At 57.5% G+C, this 25,886-nt stretch overlaps 1 protein-coding gene across 7 annotated transcripts in view; it reads right to left on the minus strand.

Moving 5' to 3' along the window:
• NFIX (nuclear factor I X) overlaps positions 1–25,886 on the minus strand; it is a 94,833-nt gene that overhangs the window by 66,386 nt on the left and 2,561 nt on the right. For 3 of the 7 annotated variants that reach the window (XM_039252263.1, XM_039252261.1, XM_039252260.1), the window contains exons 1-2: positions 1,652–1,695; positions 81–612 (exon numbers count right to left, since the gene is read on the minus strand). In XM_039252263.1, the coding sequence (XP_039108194.1) occupies positions 81–612; positions 1,652–1,654 (535 nt within the window). In that variant the 5' untranslated portion in view covers positions 1,655–1,695. Of the gene's footprint in view, positions 1–80; positions 637–1,651; positions 1,696–13,682; positions 13,710–25,886 lie in introns of those variants that run through there. The other 4 variants (XM_039252262.1, XM_039252259.1, XM_039252264.1 and 1 more) reach the window with 3 other exon arrangements.

The following is a 25,886-nucleotide window of genomic DNA, read 5'->3' on the forward strand; positions in this document are numbered from 1 at the left end:
GGAGCAATAAACAAAACAAACGCCAGCGAGTGAAATGAAATGGGGGCTGCGGGGGAGGGGGGGGATTGAAAGCCACCTACCTGGAGTGTGGACAAAGTAAGCCAGATAAAGATCCAGTTCTTTGATTGTGACTCCAATGTGATGTGGCTGGACGCAGAGGCCGGGGTTCGAGCACTGGGGCGACTTGTAGAGCCGCTCCCCATCAGTACTTTCCAGGGGGATCCCCTTAAACAAAATCACCATGACCAGGTCCAGCCGCCACACCTTGTCGGCCTGGCGCAGGCAGTCAATCCGCCGGATCTTGCCCTTCTGGTCGGGGTTGGAGAGCACGCAGCAGGGGGGCTTCTTGCCCGTGATGGTCAGCACGAAGTCCTCTCGGAACTCAGGCCGGATGTCTTTGCGCAGCTTGGCCAGCAGCCGGGAGGCCCACTTCTGCTTGATCTCGGGCTTCTCGCCCAGCAGCTCGTCCTTCACCGCCCGCTCCTCGTCCTTCGACATCCGCTTCTCGTGCTTCTTGAAGTACTTGCGCTTCCGCGCCTGCAGGTTGAACCAGGTGTAGGAGAAGGCGCGGACGTGAGGCAGCAGCGCCTCGATGAACGGGTGGAACTCATCCTGCAGGCGGCAAGCCGGGAGCATGCGGGGCGAGGGGGGACGGGAGGAGGGGAAGACGGGGCGAGGGGGAAAGAGAAAAGGAGAAAAGAAGCGTTAGAAGGGGGGCACAAGAAAAATCGCCGCCGCCGCCTCCTCCTCCTCCTCCTCCCCCCTCCCGCGACGATTTTCTCCTGTGATTGTTCTAGGAAAGTGTGGTCGGGAGCCACCAGCAGCCCAGCCAGCCGCCCGCTCCCATCTCAGCCTCAGCAGCCAGGGACAGAGGCACCCAGAGCCTGAGCACACACCTATTCTCTCTCTCTCTCTCTCTCTCTCTCACTCCCTCTCTCCCTCACTCACTCACACACACGCGCGCACAGACAACGTTGCGGTCCACACACACACGCTGCCGGTATCCCCGCCAGGCTCTGTCGCGCCCATGACATCTCCATGTTCTCTCCCGGCCGCAAACTCCCGTCCGCTGGCCCCGGCGCGGCGGCCGGTCTGCACGGCCTCCCGCGGACGCACAGGCGAGGTGCGCGGGGGCCGCCTCGTGTCCCGACACCGGTCGATTTTTGGCCGCCCCCAAAAAGAGAGAACATGACATCCAGGAGCCAGCGAGGAACCGGATTCGGCTGTCCCCTCCCCACGCTGTTTTCAGTCTCTTTCCTCCTGCTCCAATTGGAACACCCACCCCAGCCTTTTTTTTTTTTTTTTAAATCAGATCTAAACCCTAAATATGTGATTTCAGCTTTGTTACCAACACCGATACTAATGTTAATCACAGTAATAAGGAACAAAACACTTCTTGTTAGCACAAATAAGGTGGTGGGCTCGGCCACATTAGGGTTAAAAGCCTCGTGGGGCGTCCTGCAGCCCCTTCCCCACTGACCCCTTCACCCTCTTTCCCACTCAGTCAGGTGACAGAGGGCTGGGCTCTCGCTTTTTGGTTTTTCTTTTTTTTTTTTGGTTTTTTTTTTTTTTGCTTGTTTGCTTGTTTGAAGTTTAAATAATAATTGATTTCTGTTTACAAAAATAAAACTGGAAAAAATTAAATAATTACCATTGATCTGAAGCACCCGGCAAAGCCCAACGCCCGATTCTGAGCTTCTGGACTCAACAGAGTTGTGAGTTGGGGGCGGGTGGGGGGAGGGGGGAGGGGGAGGAGCAGGGGAGGAAGGTAAATGTTTTAAAGGGGGTTATTATTGGTGTTCTGGGGAATAGGGGCCGGGCTTGGGTGGATTCTCAAACCCTTCCCCCTCCTCCCCCCTCCACGCTCCATTGCACAGAAGGGGGAAATTAATATTTTTTTTTGAAAAGGAGCAAAAAGAAAGAAAGGTCAGGGATAGCAAGCAGAGAGAGGGAGCGAGCCGGTTGCCACACACGCCAGGTAAACAAAAGCCAACAAAAAAATGTTCAATTTCGCCTCCTGTGCATCCTCTTTCAGTTTAAGAAAAAAGAGAGAGAAGGAAAATATGCAAAATTTAAAAATCAAAACCTACCTCCCAATCACCATCCCCAACACACAGCACACCCTACCCCACCCCCCACCCCCCCACCCCCCCCACCCCCGTGCAAAACAAAACAAAAACAAAAACCAGGAGGGGGAAAGCGGCAGCTGAAGAAAAAGGCTTTCGGCTTTGGCAGCGGCACAGGGGTGTAAACTTCTGCCGCCTCCCTCCGCCTCTGAGCCTGATCACAGGCAAAGGGGGAGCTCGCAGATTCCCGGGGAAGAGGACGAGTTCGGACCGGCTGCAGACCGTCGCTGGCAGACGCGTGCAAAAGAGAGAGAGAGGGAGTAAGGGAGGGAGGGAGGAAAGAAGAGAAAGAGGGAGAGAGCGAGGGAGGACGTGGATGGGATGGTGCTCTGTGTGTGTGTGTGTGCGAGAGAGAGAGAGAGAGAGAGAGAGAGAGAGAGAGAGAGAGAGAGAGGGAACTGGTTGCGTTTTGGATTTTTTTTTTTTTTTTGCTTTTCTCTCTCAAACTCCCTCTCTCTCCCCTTTCATGCTCAATCCCCATCCATTTGCCTGTGCCAAAGCCAGTAAAAAGGGGGGGAAGGAAGAGAGAGAGGGAGAGAGGGAGAGAGGGAGAGAGAGAGAAGGATCCACCTATTTGGCAATGAGACATTCTCGAGCAGCCAATGGCTGTGTCCAAGGGGAGGAGGGAACCGGGCGAGCCGGGAGGGTGGGGAGAGCCCCCGGCAGTTGGAGACCAAAAACAATTTGCCCAATCGACAAGTTCACGTCTAATGAACAAGCAAAGTCCAGCAGTTATGAATTTTTCATTCCAGGCTCCCACTCGGGTCCATTTGGCAGCAGCCAGCCAGCAAATTCGGGGGGGGGGGGGTACGGCTGGGGGGACTAGGATTGAGGAAGACACTGATTTTTTTTTTTCTTTTTTTTAAGCCAGAAAAAGAAATAAATAAAGGCCTGGCTCGGGCGGGCGCCCCAGAAGGCCTTGGGGAGAGCAGCTGCGCCTTCTCTGTGTTTTGGTTTCAGTCTCTTTCTCTCAGGCCCTCACACACTCTTTCTGGGTCTATTTCTTTTTTTATTTATGGAGCGCACAGGGGCGAGTGGAAGTTTTCCTCCCTGGCCATACCCGCGAGCCTGCGGTGCTATGAATAGAAAAAGAAGAAAGAGAGCTCGGAAAGTGTCCATGCCAGCAGCACTTCCAGGGCAGGGACCTGGCGCCCAGGGTGCGGCCACCCCTTCCTCCCCGGGCCTGGCCGCTGCTGCTGCCTCCGCCGCCGCCTGCCGGGCGGGGAGCACTCCCAGACGAGGCGCACTCCCCCCCCCAGGCCCCCAGCGAGCTCGACCGCCTCCCTCAGCCCACACCCAGCCACGCACGCTCCATTAGCGGTGACGAGGGATGCCAACGCAATGCAGCTCGGCTCGGGAAACTGCAACAGTTTATTAAAATAGCCTCCTGTCACAGCACTCCGCTGACAAGCACTACATGCAGCCACAAACACAACAGCCAATCCCAGGGAGAAGTGACAAAGGCAGGAAGATGGACACTACTTCCGAACAGTCGCCCAGTCTTACGATGATGCCTCCCCTCAACCCCCAGACGCCTCTCCAGCTTGGCCGCGTCCACTCGATCCGTGCTTAGGGTTTCCTGGCTGGGGCAGGGATGACACTCCCGTCCCCCAATTCAGTTCAGACTAAAGGGTCGGCCCGTAGGGGGCAAGGCGCGAGGGCACACAGAGAGAAACCCACAGGAAAGGGGAAAAGCTAAGCAAGGAAACAAGGGAAAGGAAAGGGCTCTAGCAGGAAAAGCAGGGCAACTCTGGGGAAACCAAATTACAGAGGAGAGCCCCACCCCCACCCCACCGCCCCTTCCAAGCCAGGCAGGAAGGTGGGCACGGGAGAGTAGGGGCCAGGAGCGCCATCTCCATGGGGCTGTCTACTAGGGACACTGAGCAGCTTGCCCGAGGCCCTGGAGAGGCTGTGAGGAGGGAGCGGTCGTGAACCCAAGAGCAGAGGAGGACATGGACAGATGCAGACAGACCGGTCCACTCAGAACGGTCCCTGCAGCCCCCCTCTCCACAGGCGAGGCTCAGCCCTCAGCTGGCATCAGGGAAAAAGGTCACTGCTCACCCGTGCCCCTTTCTTCCCCAGCTGAAACCCTGTGCTCAGTGGCCTTTATGCTGGCAGAAAGGCTCCCGGAAGAGCGCCTGGGGGATGTGCCAAAACAAAACATGCAGCCCTGGGCTGGCACTGAACCCGGACAATGAGAAAGGTGCCGGCCAGCACCTGGGACCCCCTCCCCCGCCTCCGTCCGGGTCCTGAACGGGTCTCAAGCGAGCTCGAAGCTGACCCCAAGAGGAACAGAGGTGAGTGCGCAGGAGGCAGGTGTCATTGCCGACAGGCCTCTCAGGGCAGCGTTCAATAATTAACATCATGTTAATAACCAGCTTCAGTCCAATTAGCCAAAGATGTTAACTGAGTGACATAAGACACCAAACGCTGCCTCTCCACCTTGAGAGAAGCAATCTTTCCAAAGTCAAGGTGGGATGGGAAAAACTACAAGTGAGTTTATATTTGGCACATGGGTGTTTTTCTGGTATTTTGATCTATACTAAATATCAGACACCGAACAGAATATGACCACTATTGAGCCTCCTGGAGCATTCTGGCATATTCCGTCACACAGACCAGTGTCGAGTGGAAGAGCTGCGCTGAACATGGGTTGATTCCGAGTCCGAATCCGGTGGTACAGCTGGGTAGGTGGTGGGGAGGTGGACGGTGGAAGGATCCATGTGGAAGTTAAGGAAATCGGACAAGATCCATGATTCACTCCTGGATAAAGGGAGGGGTCAAAGGTCGACGGAGTGGCAGAGAGACTGGACACAGAAGAGCCCTAGGAGGGCCAGTGGGGTGTCTCAGTAGCACCTCAGGGATCCACACGCCCGCCCGCTCCATGATCCCTTCACTGGAGGAGCAGCAGGCCCTTCCCAGGGGAGTAACACGGAAGGGGAACAATCGTCAATTGTCCGTCTCCTGCCAGTTGCTGTAACCTTGAAGGTGGGCACAGTGGATTCCCAGGGTGTGCTCTCCCCTCACCCTGTTCCCACATGGGCCGCTGTCTGGGGTGTGAGGGAGAGTTTACTGGCAGAGCGGGCCAGGGTATTCCTAACTCTTGGCAAGGGAGGGGAGAAGGTCTGTCTGTCTGTCTCTCTCTCTCTCCTGTGGGCACACAGAGTGAAAAATCACTCAGGTTCCACTGGAAACACTTGGTGTGCCCCTACCACTGCAGCCTCCTCCCCCTGCATGCCACTGGTGGTGGCTCTGGGCCCTGGACACGCCCCTCAGGAGCCCCAGACAAAAGGGGACTGTCCCCCTTTTGTTAAGAGAGTGGAGGCTCCGTTGGGAGATTACCTGTCCCAGACTCGGCCTCCTTGCCTTCTCCCCTCCCGCCTGGGCTGAGAGCTCGGAGGCTCTGCACCTCGCACACAGAGTGGAGACAAAAACCCCTCAGACAATTCTGGGCTTCTCTAGGGCTGAGTCACCCACAAGTGCAAGGGTTAAGGGGATGGAGGGAGCAGGGGGGCCAGGCAGGCCTCTGAGCCACAGAGGGGAGGGGGGAAGAGAATGACAGAAAAAACCAGGGAGGGGGAGAGGGAGCCAGCGGTGCTGGTAAGAGCAGAAAGCAAAAAAAAAAAAAACAAAAAAAAAACACCTAAAGACAAGAGAGAGGGATAAAAGGAAAGGGGGGGGAGGTTATGTTCTCTGCGTAAAAGAAAAATGGAGAAGCCAGAGATAAGACTGTAAAACTCAACATGAGCTTTTGGTTTATAGAAAGGAATTTTTCTGCCTTTGCAAGAGAAGGGCCTCTCTTACTATGGTCAAGCATATAGAATTTGACTTTTTTTTTTTTTTTAAAGCAACAGTTTTCACTGAAACATTTCTGAAATACCCATGCCAGTTTCAGCCATCACTAGGAAAAATGTGCCTCCAAAAGAAACAGACTGATTAGACCACAGGAATAAAGAGGCAAAGAAAGAGGGAGAAAGAGAGAGAGAAGAAGGCCCAACCTGGAGAGAGAAAGCCAAGCTGGGCCCAATACTGCAAAGAGAGAAAGACAAAGATGGGAGGAGAGAGGTCAGGGCCGAAAAGAAAGAAGGGGGGGAAAAAAGAAAAAAGAAACAAAAACAAAAACAAACACAAACCATGAGCAAGGACAAAAGACAAGGGCTCTGGGTCAGGGGCAAAAAAGAAAATCCATCCGAGGAGGATGACCACTTCTATCGCAAGAAAGTAAAATGTGTGGTTTTCTAACTCCACAGAACAAATGAAGCCTTGTGAATTATTTATGGGAAAACAGGAAAATTCATATAGAGACTCACTCAGAGTCCAAAAATCTTCAAGGAAACAAAATAATTTTCCTAGCCCGGGACAGGTTTCGAAAGCGGCCCATACCTGACAATAGGGAAACATTGAGAAATGTAAGAAGTTACACCTTTAAGGACAGGGCTGCTGTTTGAATGTTGCTTTATCGTTAAAAAAAAATCCTGTCTGTCCATACCCTGCTTGCTTTAAGACCCAAATTTATTCTCTCAGACCCTGGACACATGCTAATTACATACATACACACACACACACACACACACACACATACACACACACATATTCTCCATGCTAATTTAGATAACTATTCACAGTAAGTGCAAATAACTGACGAAATCCAAGGCCTACATAGGAATAACCAGATATTTCGGTATGCACTTTACTACTGTGTATCTGCAGCCTGGGTGAAAAAGGAAGCAGGAAATTTTAAAAAGCCACAAACAGTGCCCTGATTAGTCTGCCCAAATCCTGGGATTTTATAATTCATCCTTGGGCCGAACCAAAAGAGGTCCACTTTGCATCCCCAACATCTCCCATCCTGTCCCACCAAAGAAGGGACACAGGAAGGCGCAAAGAAAGGCGGGGTCCCGAACTCTGGGGCAGAGATGGAAAGAAAGCTGTAGGAAGCAGAGAGAAGGGGCCAGGCTGCTTATCCTAGAGGTAGGTGGGGCCTCCCCTCTGGGGGGGGGGCGGGGGGAGGCGGGAAGGGGCTCTGCAGCCAGAGTAAAATCATCCAAGAATCTGGAAATGCCAAGCATGGAAACCAGAAAATGCACATTGCGAGGAGGCTCAGAGAATTTGGACAAAGCGGGTTTTTGGCTGACTTGGGCCTGTTTTCCTCTGCTCAGGAAAGGCAGGCCCACACGGTTTTTCTAGCGTCCTCGCACTGGCTGAATGGAATCGGCCCGCACCCCCACGCTGGGTCTAGGACGCGGCCTGCATCAGAACCAGGCCACACATTCCTCTCCTATAAAACCGCCTCCCTTTCCCTTCTTTTTCTCCTCCTGTCTACAAACCGGGAGCAGTGGCCTGGGATCGGGCCAACAGGCAGCCTCGTTCTGGCTCCCAACACTCCCCTGCTCCAGGCCCATCTCCCCTCACCCACCCTCCTGGCACCACATAAAATAGGGGAGGCACAGAGGTATTGGGGGGACCACCTATTCTCTCCAGTGCATCTGGAAATGTACTTCCATCCTCTACAGAGAATAGAAAAACAAAAACTCTAGTCTTTAATTCATTATTTAGCTTCGAACTTCCTTGTGTCACCGAAGAGAAGTAAAAGCCGGCAAGGCCAGAGCCCAGTCCTCCAGCTGGAGGGCTGCGTGGGGATCCTTCGGATCCGCAGAGCACACAGGGCAGAGGACGGTCACCGGCCTCCAGGGGCAACAAGGGCAGTGCAGAGCTTGAGTCTCCCCCACTGAGTGTGACTGGAAAGTATCACTCCATGATGGTCAACCTCCCACCCCCCCCAGAAGAAGGAAGAACCCCCACAAGCCAGCTTCACAACTTTCTCCGGGAACTGAAAACCTGCCGAAAGGCACGGAGAAGGGGAAACCAGCTGGAAGCTGAGGTCTGGGCCGGGCCGCTGTCAAAATACCCAGAGGCCAAGAGAGAAGGCCGAGCAAATGGCAAAAGATTGAAAATTCACCCGAGGCCAGCTGTAACTCCCGACCTTGTGGCTCCTCCAGGGGAGACGTCCCTCTCCCTCCCCTCCCCGGCCACCCCGCACTTCTGACGTACCCCCTGCGGCCTGCCCGGGGGGGGGGGGGGGGGGGGGGCCCTCCGCTAGAGCTCTACTGGGGATCCCTCGTGACACCCCTGCACTTCACCTGGTGTGTTCTCCCTGCCACAGGATGGAAGGGCCAGGGCAAGAGGAGAGTTTCTGCAAACCCCCGGCGCCCTGGGACTGCTCTGCACCCCTCACACCCTTGGCCCACAGAGAGAGCCTATTTCTTGCCATCGCTGCAGCAACAGGCAGTGCCCAGAGCCGGGGCAGAGAGCAGGGTGGCCAGAATAGGAACAGCCTGGGATTTTCACTGCTCGAGGGCTCAGGGTGGCTGGGCCAGCCCTGTCTGGGCAAGCGGCTTCCCCAAAATGTACAATTTTAGGAGTTGGAAGGAAGACATTTTTTCAACCCCTCAAAATGTCTTTCTCCTCCCCGCCCCCAACTATTTTATTATCAGGCTCACTGCCAAGAAAACCCGAGAATCCTCATTCCCCTGGTGTCTAGCCCCTGCGGAGGCTGGCACAGGGGTGCCGGGAACTCAGGACCTGACCACCCCTCGGCCACAATCCATCCCTCTCCGGCTCCCTTTCTTTCTCACCCTCTCTCCCCCTCTGTGTCCTCTCGCTCCAACACAAACTGTTTGCACGGGAAGTCTCCCTCTATGACCCGATTCAGCACACACAAGAGAAAACTGTGGGCGACAGACCCAACGTCCTAACGAACTTGAGTTAATTAATGCTAAGGAAGAAAAGAGGCGCCCTCGCTCTGTTGAATCACGGTTCACTAGCCCTTTCAGTTTGCTGTGGGTGGAGGAAAAAAAAAAGAGGCTTTTTGGTTCAAATATTTTTGGGGGGTGAAGGGAAAACAAAAACACCGCAGAAGGGCCGTGGAGGGCGAAGCTGTAGTACCTGCCCAGAGGAGCAGAGGCGAAGGCAGCCCAGAGCGTCCTCACTGAAAGCTTCTGGCCTAAACAGTCCTGGGAAGGCCGAGAAGGGGAGAGAAAAGGGAAGGGATTATCAATTGATTGCCAGCCTGTTCAAATAAATTGCTCAAAAAAAAAATCATACTGTCAGACCAGAAGATACATGTGTATATATTTAAAGCCCAAGCCCCAAAGCAACTCAATTTGAACAGAGCCGTGAGGATGTTTTAGCAGAGCAGAAAACCGAAATATGGATGGCACGCGTACAAAAATGTAAGTGTACAGAAAAAAAGGAGAGGTGGTAATCGGGGGCAGCGCGAACAGCTGCAATTTTGCTTTCCAGATGTTGACAGCAAAATGTAATTGGCAAGTAACTTCTTCCTTAACCACTTTTCATCCTTTGGTCCCGAGATGTGAGAATCCTACAGCTAGACCTGCGTCTGCAGGCAGTTTCCTGGCACTCCACACACACGTGGATGGGTCTGGAAGCCTCGTGGGCCACACGCCTGGGCGCTTTTTTATCAGCTCACTAATTTTTACAAGCCCTCCCACCGGTCCTTAGCGGGAGACCGGAGCAAGGCAGGCTGGAGGACATTCTTATTTAAATCATCATTTATTACAATGATAATAATTATTATTCTTATTATTTTGTGAGGTAATGCCTTTTCTTTTGAGGCTTTTTTTTTTTAAAAAAAAAAAAACAACTTTTTAACTGAAGTGTAAGTCTGGTGTGCGATACACCTTCACAAAGTGGACACACCGGTGTCACGCCACCCAGATTGAGAAGGGGGACATTTGCAGTGCCGCTGAGCAGGCCTTTAGCAGTTAAGCTATGGAGTTCTCATGGTGCATGTGCCGTAGAAACGGCTCCTGCTCCCCCAGTAGCGTCAAATGCGAGTACTGATGTGTACATGTGTGTTAACAGAGCACCATGCACTACTCATGTGACCGCAAAAAAGAGCGTGGGGAAAAGAAGCCCCTCGAATCCTCAATCCTCGCTGCTCCAAAGGGGTTTCGCCTGTCTGTCCCTCGCTCTCTCTGTGCCTGCCCAGCTCTGATCCCATCAACAGGGCAGCCGACTGTGCAGCGGGGGGTTAGCAGCCAGCAGGGCGTGTGTGTGGTGGACAAACAGGGCCCACCAAACTGAAAGCCAAACAGCCATGGTGACCAAGGGGAGGAAGAGACCCTCGGTTCACCCTACCCGAAGGCAGAGACTGGGGTGGAGGGCTCGGGCGTGTGGGGAAACGGGGGGAAAGTGGCTCTGCGGAGCCAGATTCCTGAAGGGTAAATGAGCACCTCCCCAGGCAGGCTGCCCTCATTCCTGTCCCCAAGAGTCTAGCAGGGAGAGGGGTGAGGGGGTCCTGGGGCAGAGCTGCCTCGGGAAGGGAGGCCCAAGCCTCCTACATCTGCCTCCCCTTCCCTGGCTCCAGCCCCAGCTGGCTCCCCCCCTCACTTTCACTCGCACTAAATTTACTTTATAATTTTAAAATTAAATTTTAAAAAAAGCAGGAAAGAGAAAGCACTGAAGGCAAAGTACCTCCCACAATATCTCTCCAAGGGGTGGGGGGGGGGTTCTGCTTATGTAAAAAGACAAATGCAAGGGATCGCTGAAAAGTCTAAGCACCAAATAACAAGGAAAATAAAGGAGAAACACATTTAATGAAAAACACCTGAAGCAAATAAAGAACTCCTTCGCAACTCGAAGGCACTGCCTGTGGTGCCTGTTGGGCATGAGTCTCTACCCCCATTTCATGCCCGCTTTTCCCTTTCCTTAGTCACAGGGAACTGTAACTTCCCCCAAGCACTACACAAACCCCTTTTCCTTTTGAGCCCATTAACCCCACAACTGGGGGAAGAAGCCAGGACAGCCACTGAGCACCCCACCAGCCTGAAGCAGACCTCTGCAGCCCTGATGAAGAGCCCTTTCCTCTATTCCCACATCTCCCCAGGCCGTGCCCACCGCTGGCCCCGTCCCCTGCTCCCCTGCCTCCAATCTAGGCCCCGTGGGTGGTGGCACTGTCCTGGGGCTGGACGCCAGGCCCGGCCCAAGCGGGCAGCTCTCTCCCCTACCACGGCTCCTCCGGGCTGCCAAGTCAGGCTCAAGGACCGAATTTTCACTTCCTATTGCATATGGGGCCGAGAAGAAAGAACTGTTCGGCTGAATTTAAAATATGACAAGGGATCTGAGCTCTCTAATCCTGCGGATCTTTAGAAATACTTGATTCTTTGGCGGGGCAGGGCGGGGGGTGGTGGTGGAGGGCAGGGTGGGCACCAAGACTCTGCCTCTGAGACCCCACACCCCCCACCCGGTTTGACTTTCCCACCAGCCCGCCGCCTGGGAAACGCGCCCTCGGCTGGCACAGGGGTACCAGAGCCCGGCTCCTTTCTTCCTTTCTTTCTTTTTTAAATCGCTCTAGCGCAAACCAGGCAGTGGGTCAGGGCCCAGAGGCGGGGGAGGGAAGAGGAGAGGGTTGTCTCTGAAAGAGGGGAAAAAAGGAAAGCGAGGCTCCAACTCCGGGAGAAGAACGGCTGCCGCAAGTTTCCCGGCTTGTGCCAGTTTGGGGATTTGCGAATCAGACCGGAGCGGAGGGAAAGGCGGGCGAGAAAAAAAAAAAAAAAAAAAAGCCCGCATTAAAACTAACCAGCTCTGCCTAAAAGCACGCTTTTCACCCTTAAATAAGACAATGACGAGGGGAGAGAAGAGACGAGTTATTTCTCACTCTTTAATTATTCCAATGCTTAGCATTATTTAAAAAAAAAAACCACACACATTAGCCAATGATACATTCTAACCCTCAACAAAGCTGGTATTTTTCTCTGATTACAGACTTTGCCGCGGCAAACCCGGGCTCCGACGACAGAGGCAGCGCAGAAGCGCGCTCCTAAATGAGACACAATTTTATTAAAATCATAATAATTCCTTGCATTTCTATAGCGCCTTTTGAGCAGCAGTGGAGCTCCCAGGTGCCCCCAAGCCCGGTTCTCCGAGGGAACTGGCGACCAAAAAGCTCAGTCGTGAGGCAGACGAGGCTCGCCAGCTCCACAGAGTGCCACCGGCATGTATTTTTCTTTCTTAACAGCCCGTTTCCATCAGCCTCTGTCTGTCTCACGCTTAAAAAAAAAAAAAAGTAATAAAACTCCTTTAAAATTAAAAATATATATTAAAAAAAAAAGAGGGGAAAAAAATGACCTGAAATATAAGGTGCAGGTGGGGAGGGGGAGCCAAGTGTGATCCCGGAGCCTGGGGGCCCCGAGGTGTCGGGGGTGGGGGTGGGGTGCTGCTGGGATGGGCCGCCTCTGGGTTCAGCGTGCGGGGTCAGCCGCTGCCGGGGTCACCTCCCCAGGCGCAGCTGGAGGAGGCTGAGTCATCTGCACATGGAAAAGGAAAAGGACCTAACACCACCAAAGCGTATTTAAGTAATTTGGGCGATAAGAAGTCGGGTTAATGACTGGTTTCCGCGGCCCGGCTGGGAGGCCCCCGGGGCAATTTCTCTGAATGCCAGGGTGCTGCTTGGAGCTCCGGAGGAGGGGCCGCTGGGTGCCTGCATCCGGACACCAGCCTCCTCCAACAGGTTACGTCGGGCCCACTCCGCGCGCGCACACGTTCTTTTCCCACTTTTCCATCCTTTCCACAACCACCCCCGCCCCCAGGGCCTGCCCAGGTAGCGCTGCAAAATGGCTGGCAGCAGCGCGGGAAAGGGGCTTAGCACCCCGATTCCAGGAGTCAGCCGGGAGAGAAAAGGCAGTGTTGATCGGAGGGGATCTGGGGGAAAATGTTTTTTAAAGGTTTTGGAGCCTGCGCAACTCCCGCGGCCTGAAGGCAGAGGAGAGGGGAAGGGAAAGCACATTTTCTGCCACTTAGTCACATTTCTTCCTCGTGCTTGCTGGAGGCCAAACGCCCCCAAACCCAGCCAGCCCTCGAAACAAACAAAAATCTCCCCTGGTAAATTTCCCCTCCCTCGTTCCCCCCAAAAGAGGCGGCCTGGCGAGAAATGAGGAGGCTCTTCGGAGGCCTGGGGTCCAGAGACGGCGATGCGCGCGCAACGAGGCGCAGAGGCGGGACCCCCCCTCTCCAGACTGAGGACCCAAAGTTGCCGTCGGATTCGGGGGCATTTAACCCCAAAAGTCCTCCCGCGCAACCAAAGAGTAACAGGCATTATCCACATCGCGTTCATTCCAAAGCCCTCGCGCGCCTTTTCCCCCCGTCGGGGTGTCCCGATGGGCACGAGAGGGGGAAACCTAGGCAAAGGCGGCCCACAGCCCCACCCGGAGCGCCCGCCCGGGGACCCAAGCAGCTTACAGGCCAAAACGCCGCCATTTGAGCCCCTTCTGGCGGCGCCCTTGGCCGCGGCAAATGGCGAGGGCCTCCGAACGCGAACCCGGCCGGCCCTCGACGCCGCCACGCGGGGCCACTTTTGGGTGGTCGCCACGAGTCCGGCCGCGTCCCGGCGGGAGGGAGCCCGGCCGACCCGGCGCTGGGGAAGGGGGAGCAAGGACACCCAAGGGGCCGGGCCTCAGGGTCCACGGGGCGGCACTGTTCCAAGCCTCTCCTTTTGCCTCCGCTGCTCCTTCACCGCTGTTCCCGGCTTCCCCTCACCTGCCCGCGGGGACAGTGGTCCTCACTCCTCTCTCAACGCCTGGCGCGGTTCCGCCCAAGCGACCCAACCGTCGTGTGCACAGGCGCCTGTCGCACGACGGCTTCCCGCCTTTTCGCCTCCGCGCACGCGCACACCTGACTTTGCGCTCGGCCCGCTCAGGGCTAACGGCCCTCTGGGAGCCCTATGCCCCAGGGTCATCCGCATCCGCACCGCACCGCACCATCGAGGGGTGTGTTGTCCTTTCCACCCCGTGGTGTGCGGTGCAAGTGACCATGACTGTCAGCACCTATGCTCTGCCCGGTGGAAAGAACGCTGCCCTGCCCCCAGCCTGAGCTGCGGAGGGGGGGGCTCCCCACGACCTCCACTCACCTGTGCGCCCACCCCCCTACCCCCTGGGGCGTGAGCCAATTGCAGCACAGGAAAAGAACACCTTAGAGGCCACAATGAAAGGAGCTGATAGGAGGCAGGCACCTGGCAAGGGGCATATGCTGGGGCTAGTACATGGCATGGGGGGCACATTTCTGCTGGGGTTTGCAAAGGCACACGATTGTGATGCATGGCGTACTGGTGGGGAGGGGGCTATCTTCAGGGCAATGTGGAAGAAGGCCTGATGGGGGCATCAAAGCGCTACAGTGGGGCAGTGGGGGCATCTACGGAGTCCTGGGACACCCCCCACCTCCGGCTCAGCAGTGTGCTTCTGTTTCAAGATATCTTCCACCCCTCCAAAATCCACCCCCCACCCTGATCCCAAGGTCGTGGTCTGCACAAGGGACCCTGCCTCTGCCCCAGGCACACCTGAGGGGAAGGCCAGGAGGGCAGCACAGGGTCTGAGCTGCCAAGCTGGGCTCAGAGGGGCAAATGGAAGTTTCGCCCGAAGAGGGGGCATTAAATGGCCTCTTTGTGGAGAGGAATTGTGGGCCGTCACTCAGGATTAATTTAAGCAGCAACAGCAAACACACACCAAAAAGCAACGTCTGGCCGCCAGCACCCACCCCCGCGATTGTGTTTCAGGGGAGCGCTTGCAGGATTCGGCGGTGTGGCCCGGCCTTTAAGAACATGGGGCTTCCACAGTGGGAAGGGGGAAGGCTGCCGCCGCCTGGCCCCACGTCCCTGTCCCTGCCTGGTGAAATGGGTTTGCAGGTTCGGGAACGAAGCCGAGGGAGGACGGTGGTAAAATCCAAGTGGAAACATGGAGCAGAAATGGGGGGTGGGGGGAGGTTCTACATAAATTATATTTAAAGGTACAAATTTCCAACATAAATATATCACATGCAGGGGCGCCACTGGGTAGCAGTTCTGGGCGCTCACCTTCGCCCCAGGGACATTTGGGGAGGCGGGTGTTCTCCGAGAAATCCGGCTGGCGGTGGGAATCAGGCCTCCGCTTCCCAGTCTCCTCCCCCAACAACCTGAATGCTGCTTTGGAGCCAGGTGCCCTGGGCGGCCTGGCAGGTGTGCGGCTCACGTGAAACACACTCGTGTGCAGGCTGGGGAGGTGCATACCTGCGTGGGCCTGGAGCCACGTGTGTGGGCACCAGCAGCTCCCCGTAGGCTCGCTGACCCACCTGGGCCCAGCACACCCCTGGGGGCACATGGCAGTACCTGTGCTCGGAGCCAGTTCCGGGCGCCAGCAGAAGAGTGCATGCTTTGAATGTGTGTGTGTGTGTGTGTGTGTGTGTGTGTTGGGGGGACCCCATCTGATGTCGGGCAAGGGCATGTTTATGGCCATGTGTGCTCCTGGCAATCTCACCAGGGTGTCAGGCCTGTGTGTGCATATAAACTGGTGGTACCTGGAATCCCCATGCGGGGTGCCAGGCAAAGGTGCCTTGAGACTCGTCTGAGCCTCTGCGCAGGACTGTACTTCGGGGTGCACACGAGAGCCCGCCTGAGTGCCCTGCCGGGTGGTCAGACATGGGCATTTGGATGCCAGGGCGCACCGTCGTCGGGATGCCGCGCGAGGGCGTGCCCGTGTGCTTTCGAGCCCCCTAGGAGTGGCCACGTGTGCTGGGGCCACCGTCGAGGCCAGCAGAGCCCTGAGCAGGCCAGGGGGCAGGGCCAGCTGCCCGGCCAGCTTCAGCGGGAAGTCATCAGAGGCGTGTTGGTTTTGGCCAGGGCAGCTCTAATGGGGGAAGCCCCGGGGAGCGGCAGGGGTGGAACAAAGAAGGGGAAAGTGAGGGAAGGCTGGCGGCCGAGGGGGAGGAGGAATCGCCCTGGAATGCGGAGGGCCCTGGGGAGTCTCTGGGCCCTGGCTTGGGCTGAGGGACCTTACTGGTGCCTATAGCTGCCAATTCCCGACTCTCCCTCCCCCACTCCATAGAAAGAGACCCTGGCCCCAGTCAAAGGCTCCTACACACCAAGTTCTGCCGCAGGCCCACAAGGAGCCAAATAGCATTTGGGGTGGAGAGCATGGCTCAAATTTCCTCTGCAGAGGGCAGACAGTTTGAGGCCCCTTCCCCTGTTTCTTGGCTGGACTGCTCAGAACCTCAGTTCTGCCCATCCGGGGAATGGGAAGGGAATTCCCACAGGGAAGGCCAGGAGGGGGGAGTATTGGCTGAACAGGAGTGAGCTGAAAGACAGGGTGACCTGCTTAAGCCTCACTTGCCCCTGGGGGCCTGACTAATTCCTCCCCCACCCCCACTTCTAGCCCCATGACCTTGGCACTTGACCTTGTGGCCTCTGTTTCCTCATCTGTAAAACAGGTTACTCATAGCTGCCTCAGGTTGGGAAGGTTACAGGAGGTCATGTGCGCGCGTGTGCGCGCACACACGCGCGCGCGCACACACACACACACACACACACTCCGCCTGCTGCCCAGGCATAATTGCTCTGGAGTTGGTAGCTGTTATTTTTATTGTGAGGAGTCTATGGCTGTGACAAGCTGTGACGCTTGGTGTGATCGCGTGAGGCTGGCTGTGCGTGCGACTGTGCCGCTGTGTGTGTGTGCGCGTGTGTGACAGGTTGTGTGTGAGACTGTGCGTGGACGACAGATTGTGCCGGTGTGCGGCAGTGCCTGTGACAGGCTGTCACTGCGCGACAGACTGCGGGTGGCGGGGTGTTGCGGGTACCGACTGTGAGTGGAGATGAGGCAGTGTGTCGGGCTGGGACTGGGAGACCCCCAAAACCCTACCTCCGTGAGGGTCTGGCTAACAGTGAGAAGGGGAGGCACCAGGGGGCCATGGAGATAGTCAGTCCGGGGATTTCTTGAGCCTTGACCTTTCTGTTGTGTCCGATGGACTTCACTTGCTTGCAAACCTTGGTAGGTGACGGGTCAGAGGGACCCTATGAAAAAGCCTCCCTTTTACCCGCTGTGGTCAACTCAGGCTCATCCCCATCCCCCCGCTTCTTGCTTGGGTTCAGAGGCTCCCAGGAGGGTCATCAGAGATCTCAGGGTATGGAGGATCCCCCCCGCCGTCAGGCTGGCTTTAGTGAGGGGCACACCCCAAGCCCGTTTCCCACACTTTCCCTGAGCTCCAGGCCCGGAAGGAGGGATTCAGGGAAAGCTCAAAGCCAAAAGAGAAATGGAGGGAGAAGGTGAGAAGATCAGGCACTTCCCTGGGACCTGGAGACCCCGGGGCTGCTTGAGGTCAGGGCTCCCGGTCAGGGTGGACACATACCAGGTTTTGGGGGGTGGGCGGGACTGGCAGGAATGCCAGCTGACACTGGCAAGGACAATGCTTGCACTCCCGGCTCACGCTCAGACCCCGATTTTAGGGACTCCTCATATCAACCCTGCAGGAGGGATGGGAAAACCCAGGCCTTCTCCTGCACCTCTTCTCTACAACTGGGGAAACTGAGGCTGAGAGCAGGGAAGGGACTGGTCTGAGCACCAGCTCATGCCCAGGAAACCTAAGAATACAGAACTTCAGGTTTCGAGAAGCCTCATGGGCTGGAAAAGTCCCAGGCCCTGTGGGCTGGGGGCAGCACCCTGTGAGCCCCGCCCCCCTCGTGGTGTGTCAGGGTGTGTATGTTTCATGTGTTATCTTATGGGCCGTGGGCCGTGGGCTGTTGTGTGTCTGGTACACGAGCCGCCGCGTGATGTATGTGTCCCTCTGTTGGTGCGGGCCTCTGTGCGTCTGTGTGTCCATTCAGGGCCAGCCCCTGCCACAGAGGGGGGAGAGACATCGAAGCGCCCCCCCCCCGAAAGTGTGTCTTTGATACTTGCAGCCTCGGCAGCGAAAAACAAGTTTCCACAGGGCCGCCTTGGGCTGAGGCCAGGCCGTCCTCAAATAACATTTGAAGTTACTTAGCAAACTTTGTTTAGTGCCGAGAGAGGCAGAGAGGCCCAGGCAGCGGGCTGGGGGGGGGGGGGCAGTAAACCGGTTCCTCCAAAGTCCCTTGCCCCTCTGGGGGCATGAGTGCCCAACATGGGGCTTAGTTCCCCTCCCCAAAGTTCTAGGGAGGAGGAACAGGAATCTTGAAGCCCGGGGGACCTGGGGAGGGGGTTGGAAGGATCTGGGCACCCCACAGATAAAGCCTTGCCTTTGCCAGTCCAGGCCCTGGACTTTGGCAAGAAGGCCCACTGCGGTCTCCTGGTGGCCCAGAGGCTGACTCCGGGTCCCTGGGTCCGGTTAGAAATAGAAGGGTCTCCACTTTCTGTGCTGCCCCCTTTCTGCAGCCCAGCTCTGCCAGCCTTGAGGCAGGTTGTATGAGCTGGCACAGAGCACGTGTCCCCCTCCAGGCACACACACACACACACACACACACACACACACACACACGCACCCAGAAAGCCCCTGATGCCCACATGCCTGTCTCGCCCAAACTCTCGTTTCCAGGGTCCCAGCCCCAGGCAGCAGAGAAGGCCTGAGAGCCAGCGATGGCGGGTTTGGAAGTGAGGTTGGTGTCTATGGGAGGGGGAGGAGAGGGAGATGCCAAAAATGGTGAGCCATTACAGGCAAGCAGGCAAGCAGGGAGGAAGCGAGCAGGGAAGATGGAAGCCAGCCGGGCATCGTCGCTGAGCTCTGGGCTGCAAAGGGGCAGCGAGAAAAGCAGCCCAGGGCCTTCCAGAGAGCAGGCATGGGGGCACCAGCCCCAGGTGGCACGGGACAGGCAGGGGGCCGAGAGGCGCCCAATGCTCCCCCACCCCCACCCCCAGCTTTGAAATGGAGACTGGCAGCAGCAGCCGCTGGGCTCTGTCCGGGCATGGGGTGGGGGTGGCGGGCAGGCAGGGCGCCAAACCAAATGCCACCAGGCTGGGCACGGTGGTTGCCAGCCGGCAGCGCTGACCCCACCAGCCCTGGCCCAGAACCCTCACATCCAGAACTTTGGGGTTGGAGGAAGGTGGGGACCCAGCAGGAATCAGAGGTCCAGCAGACAAAGCCAGGTCCCCCCTCAAGCTGCGGGCAGATCCCCAAGACCCTACAAAGATGGCGTGGCCTGGCACTGCCAAGGTGACGGGCTGGGGTAAAAATAAACTGGGCCCGCCCCGGGGGAGCTAAATCGAGGGGCCCAGGTGGAAGTGCCACTCCGGGCCACCAGCTGCCCCCACCCCACCCCCAGCTCAGAGCGGCAGGGTTGAGAACACCGGGTGCCCATCGAGGCCCAGCTTCTATACAGGAGAAACCCCGGCCATCTTGTGTCCTGGCCCTGGGCGAGCGGCATACAGTGTATCCACAAGTGCGGGAATAGATGATCTCAGGCCGCAGCCACAATAGGCCGTGCGTTTGGGGCAGATGGTGGGGGCATCCATGCTAAGCCACATATCCTTGACCTCCAGACCGTCCCCTCTAAGAGGGAAAAGGGCCTGGGAGGCCACACTTGAGCTGCGGCCGAGCTGCATGGAGTTGAAAGTCAGCACTGCGCCCCGAGCCCTCCCAGCTCACCTTTGCTAAAACCAGAGCCGCCCAGCACTTCCGCGGGCCCTACCTGTTCATTCTCTCTCAGCACCTGTCACTGTCTCAGGCACTGGACACTCCCTTGTTTATCAGGTTCGCTGTCTGCCCTCCCACCGGGGCTGGCACCTCTGCTGATTTTGCTCCCTGCTGAGCCCCCAGGGTCTAGAACAGAGCCTGGCACCGGGGAGGTACTTGGTAAATATTTGTTGAAGGAATACACAGGCCCCCAGCTGCACCCCCCAGCACTCAGGCATCAGTTGGGTGCCCAGCAAGGTGCGGGAGAAGGCATCACGCCCTGTCAGGGTATTGAAGGCGAGTCTGGCCAGTGGTGGTGCAGAGGGTGAGAGACAACCACCCACTCTCACTACCAGCCCTTATTGGAAGAAGATCTGAAGGTCAGAGTGGTAAGGAGGGTTCAAGGGCTGGTAGCTGGGGCAAGCTTCAAATGGGACTCTGGTGCAATTTTGGTAAAGGCCAGAGAATGAGCTGCTGAACAATTCTCTTCCATCAGTGGGATTTAGAGTGGCAGCAATCAGAGAGGAGGCTGAGGCTCTACCGCCTCCTAGCCCTTGACCCTGACACTGGATATCTCTTCTCTCAGTTTCATCTATAAAATCAAGCACTTACTTCGCAGCACTATTTTAAAGCACTTTCTATAGGCCAACCCCTTTGATCCTTACCATAACCTAGGAGAGGAGACTAGAGGCCCAGAGAGGTCGAGTGACTTGTCCAAGGTCACACAGCTAGTGAATAGCAGAACCAGGATTCAAACCCAGGAAATTGGCTCAGAGTCCCCACTCTCCTAATAGTGACCAAATATCCCCAATGCCAACAGTGAAGGAAAAGAAACCCAGTCATATTAGACCGTCAGACACACACAGTAGCACACACATGGGCACAGCTAAGCCCTGGGCACAGCTAGCCTCTGCCACACCTGCCTCATATGGACGGATGCTGGGGACAAGCTGGGAAGGCACTTAGCACGGTCTGCAACACAATAAGCACACAGCACACTTTAGCCAATCACTATGTTTTTTAGGACATTTCATTATAATCCTATAAAATGCTTTCTCCCTGCACCATTCTGCCGGCCATCTTTCTTCTCTCTTTTTCCAGAGTCAGAAATCGAGAGTCCATGGCCAAGGGGAATAATGTGACAGCCCCACGGAGGACAGCAGTTTCAGAAATTAGTCTCGCTTCCATCCTGGACTGTCTTGATGGCTTCCAGAAGCGGGACACTCAGAGCGAGGCCCGCTAGGCCAGAGGGCTGCGGTGCCCCGGGGGCAGGGTAGGTATATGGCTCCCCAAGCTTCCTCCCCAGGCTGTGACAAACCTGCACGGGGATTCAGAGTCCCAAATCCCACCAGGAGAGGTCAGGGTGGTTTGAGTCTGCGGCTCAAAGGCAGCCAGAGGGCAGGCAGGCAGAGGGGAGGCGCGAAGAGGGCAGGTCTCATCTCCCAGACGCCATTTCCGAACAGGGCCGGGTGTCAGCCAGGTGTGAACGTCTGTGTGGGTGTGACGCCCGTCCACATGTACCCGGGCAGCATCGGGGCTGCATAATGCCGCACCATGTGCACCTGGGCTTATGTGGAGGGGGTGTTGTGTTTGTGACAACATCTGGGTCCTGATGAGCAAGACTGTGTGTGCATCACTGGCAACAGCCTCGGGGGGGTGTGTGTGCGCGCGCACGCGCGCGTGTGTCGCGAGTGTCAGTTGTGCCCATGTGTGTGTCCTGGCGTGTGTCTGACCGTAGGAGGGCCGAGCATCTCCATTTTGGCGCTGTTGACATTGGGGGCTGGATCACTGTTGGGGGGGGACGTCCTGTGAGCTGTAGGGTGTTGGGCTGCGTCTCGGGCTTCCCCTCGCTAGGTGCCCGGAGCAGACTCCCCTCCGAGTGTGATGATCGAATATATTCCCAGGCGTTGCCAAGTGTGCATGTGTGTGTCCGCGTGTGTGCGCATTGCGGCGCGTCTGAGGGCGTGTGGCTGTGTGCATGTGCTCCTGTGTCTGGTGGGGGGTGGGGAGGATCAGTGCTCTCGTGTGTGTTTCAGGGGGGCCCGACAGTGTGAATTCACGCGTGCGCCACGTGCTTCTCGCTGCATGTCTGTGGGTCCGTGAGACGCTCCACACTCCTGTGTGTTTGGCAACAGCAGAGCATGTGTCTGCGCTGTGTGTCGCGTGGCATGTTATCGTGTGACCGTGTGCGGCCGCGGGTCTGCGCCCATGTGCCCATCCCTGTGTGCAAAGCCCACACCCGCGTGTTCGGGTGTGGTGGGCATCTCTAGGTGCTTGCGCATTGGAGGCAAGCCTCTTTGTGTGGGGACGCGGGTGTCTGCGTGCTCCTGATTAGGGAAGGTGTGCTGTGCCTGTGTGTGACAGCGGGATTCCTTTGTGCCCGCGGGTGCTGGTGGACCCAGGACAAGCCCCCCCGAGATGATTCTACTGGAGCAGATATTTAGATGGGATCTCCCGGGTGTTTGGGCCCCCACCCCCAGGTCCTGACTGCCTCGGACTGAAAGCCGCTTCCTCAGGCCAAGGGGGTGGGGTGGGCCTCTGAGCTGCCCCTTCCTCTAGCTAGGCTCCCACAGATTCAGGTGGGGACAGACCCCCGCCCTTGCCCAATCTGTGCCAGGAAGGCTGGCACTGAGCTCTCGGCCAAAGGGGCAGGGTCCTCGGCAGCGGTGGTGACATTGCCCCCGGCCTGCTGCTGGCCACCACCCCCCAGCTCCCTTCAGGGTGGGGCCCCAGTAGGGGGAAAGCTCCCCAGTGCAGCCCTGGCTTCCGATTGGCTACAGATCGCCGCAGTGCCCGCCACCCGCCTCCCCCTCCCCGGCTGGCGCAGCCACATCGGTAGTGGTGGCAAACGCAGCTCAGAGTTCTGGGCACAGCTGCGCCTCACAGAGGCCTGCCAGCCCCACCAGAAGCCAGACACCCCAGCTCCGTGCCCCCGACCCCTCCCCACCTGCCCGCCCGGCCGGCCAGGCAGCGCGGTCACCCTGGCGGCCGCCCCCCTCGGGCTTCCAGGCCCTGTCCACCCAGCCCCCTCACCCATCAGGCCTGTGCCCTCTTGGCCAAGCCCACTTGGGGGGCCTGGGCCCCTACACATGGCCACTCCCGCTCTCAGAGGGGCTCCTCGGGAGGGGGGAGGCAGCGAGGAGGGGGAGGTATGGAAGGGGGGAGCTAGCCCTTCTTTTAGTGAACGCGCCCAGAGCTGGAGCCAAAAATCGAGGAGGAGAGATATTCAGACGGAGCCAAGACGCGTTTGGCAGGAGGAGAGAGAGAGGGAGAGAGGGAGCGGGAGGAGGGGAGGAGAGAGGGAGGAAAGAGAGAGAGAGAGAGAGAGAAAGAAGGGGGGGCCCTCAGTTTCCAAATCTGAGCTCCCAGAGCCTCTGAGGGACAGCGGGAGGCCCGGGAGGTGTGGGACCCAGGGCACGCTTGACTGTGGGGGCAGAGGGGGCGGATGGCTCAGCCCACAGAGACAGCCGGACACCCCAGCTGGCCAGGCCAGGACGGACGCAGGCAGAAGCCAAGATCAATGCGCACCCGGCAGACAGAGGGAGGCCTGTGGGCGGCCCAAACACACACCCGCACCTCACCACACAACGGGCTTCTGTCCATGCTGGGCCAGGGGCACGGGCGGGGCCCACAGCAGGGCCACCACGGCTGCCCGACCTCATGGGACGCCGTGGGGAGGCCGGCCTGCTCCCGGCCGCTGGCCTGGCCGCCATAGTGGGCGCCCCGCACGCCACCAGAACGCCAAAGGAGGCCAAGGAGAGGGGCCCTTGTGCCGAGACACGCGCTGGCGGTCAGCGCGACAAGCCCAGCACGCACAATGCCACGGGGGCGGGGATACCTGGAGGGGACACAGGCATCGACACGTTCGCTGACCTAGGTCGCTGTGCATTGCAAGGCACACGGATACAAACTTTGCCACACATCCAGAGGACACATTTGGTGACACGGTGACAGGCCACGCCACCACAGCACCACGACCCAAAGTGAACGCACGCCCTCAACCTCACCGCGGCCGGGACGCACTGAGATAGAGCTTGGGGTGACCCCCGGAGACACAGGCGGGCAGCACCCAACGACGGACACCTAGAGACACAGGGACGCTTGCAAAGGGACGGCCACGTGGCCGCGTCTGCAGCAAAATGGTGGCTCTACAGTGAATGCAAGGCGGATGGGGAGAGCCCCGTTGGCCGCTCACAGCCCTCCCCCTGGCTCCTCTGCCTCCACGTCTGGGGCCTTGTGGACAGGAAAATGAGTATACGCCCTTCTTCCCCCACCCCAGCTTGGGGGGACGGGGGCCCCGGCCTCAGCACTTTGTCGGAGGGAAATGCAGGTGTCTGTGCCTCCTCTACTGCTCTTGGTCCAGCCGGAGGACAGCGAGAGACCCCCAAATTTGTGCTCCGAGAGCAAAACAAGGACCAAGCCGACGAAAAAGGCCAGGCTCGCAGCAGGTTGAACATGGAAACCCCAGCAGGCGGACACACACTGCCAGGGGAATTTCACCGGCAGCCACGGCTGCGTGCCCCCAGCGACTGCCTGGCCCTGCCACGGGCCCACGCGGACCCCCATATGCACCCCACCCCCATGGTGGACCCAGGCAACGCCACTCGGGTGCAAATGCAGAAACGGCTCTGGAGCCAGGCACACGTTCCCCAGCCACCATTGGGACCCACCCCCGTTGCCCCATGCACGTGTGGGCACTCGCGGACACACACTCTCCTGCACGCTCCAGAACAAGATCTCAGAGCCAAGCCCCAAAGTGGGCCCAGTTGAGGTCAGGGTCAAGATTAGGGAAGGGGTCAAGGTAGCCAGTGGCCCCCAAAAAGGTATTTGGTCCCCACAGGACAGTCAGTGCACAGCATGTCTCTCCTCTGCTTCCCCCTGCCCACCCACCCCCACCCACCAGCTCTACTACCCTCTGCCTGGCTGATAGGACCCTGCCCAAGGGAAAGGAGCTGGGCCATGAGCTGGCTTCCCTCCTCCCAAACTCTTCTCTTGCTTCCTCCTCCAGGCAGTCCACTTGGACTTCTATGGTTGGTGGGTGCTCCACCCTGCCTTCCACCCGCCTCAAACAGTCTTCCCTCAGTTGGGTGTCTTAATGATGATAACCAAAATGACGGCAAGCCATTCCATTTCTTGAGCACATGGTACATATCAGGCACTGCACTAAGCCCAATCACAGCCTGAGAGATAGGTGCTATTATTACCCATTTTACAGACCAGGAAGATCGTGTGGTTCAAGTCATAGGATTAGAAGATGCAGAGCCAGAGCTCAAACCCTGTGCTCTCTTATAACAAAGCCCAATTCTTGCTCTCTGCACTCACGGCCTCCATCTGGGAGCCCTCGAGGCCACACAAGACATTCCCGGCTAAGCCAGGACCCCTGGCTCCAGCACCCAGCAAGAAGGGAGCATCCAGCCCCCCAAATTAATCCAGCATAGCCCTTGGCTCCAAGCTGGGCCCGGTCCAGCCTCAAAACATCTAATGGAGCCTAATGGAGCCCTAGGCACGGCCTGCCCAGCTCATGGCTGCACACACCTCCTATCCCAGAAGTGGGCATGAAGCAGGCAAGACCAGAGACAGAAAGAAAATGTGCCATAAAAGGGGGCTGTGCCAGGCAGCAACAGCATCCTGGGGACAGAAGGGTGGCCACAGTGACCCAAGGAGACAGCTGAGGCAGGGGCTTCAGGGATGCCCCAGCCATTCCCCCTTTCCTGGAAGGATTGTGTGGGTAGGTAGCTGCCCCGTAACAGGGGTCCGTGAACATTCTGCTGCTCACGTGGCTGTGTCAGCAAGCGTGTGTGTCTATGTACACGCCCAGGTGAGCCAACAGCATTGCATCTTATAAAAAGGCGTGTGTCTGTCCATCCATCTGTCCTTGAGTCTACGTGAGCAAGTGCAGGGGTGAACACATACTGGAGTCAGCCCGTATCGGAGTGCATCTCAGAAGAATCGCTGTGTCTTCGTGAGCCTACATCGATACACATGTCCCGTCTCAAGGGGGGGGTGTGCGTGCGCGTGTGTTTATGTGTGTGCGTTGTGGGTGGGAGCGAACACAGGTCCACCATTTCCGGGGTCTGTAGGTTTGTCAATGGCCACGTGTCTGATCAGCACGAGCAGATCATTTATGTCCACATCTTGGGGGCGACGGTGATGTACGTGTACATCCACATTCTGGTGTGTGTCCATTTGCTGGGGAAGGGGGTCCCATCCATCCATCCCCTCCTGTCTGCCGAGGACTCAGGCCTACGGCTGCAGTGGGCCCAAGCAGCGCCAGCAAGCGCCCCGCCCAGCCGCCCTGGATTTCGATGCTTTTTCCAGAAGGAGATTCCCCCCCCCACCGCCCTTCCCCCTCGCCCA

Source organism: Hyaena hyaena, unplaced genomic scaffold (assembly GCF_003009895.1).
Source record: "Hyaena hyaena isolate Hyena2069 unplaced genomic scaffold, ASM300989v1 scaffold_414, whole genome shotgun sequence".
NCBI classification, from domain to species: Eukaryota; Metazoa; Chordata; class Mammalia; order Carnivora; family Hyaenidae; genus Hyaena; species Hyaena hyaena.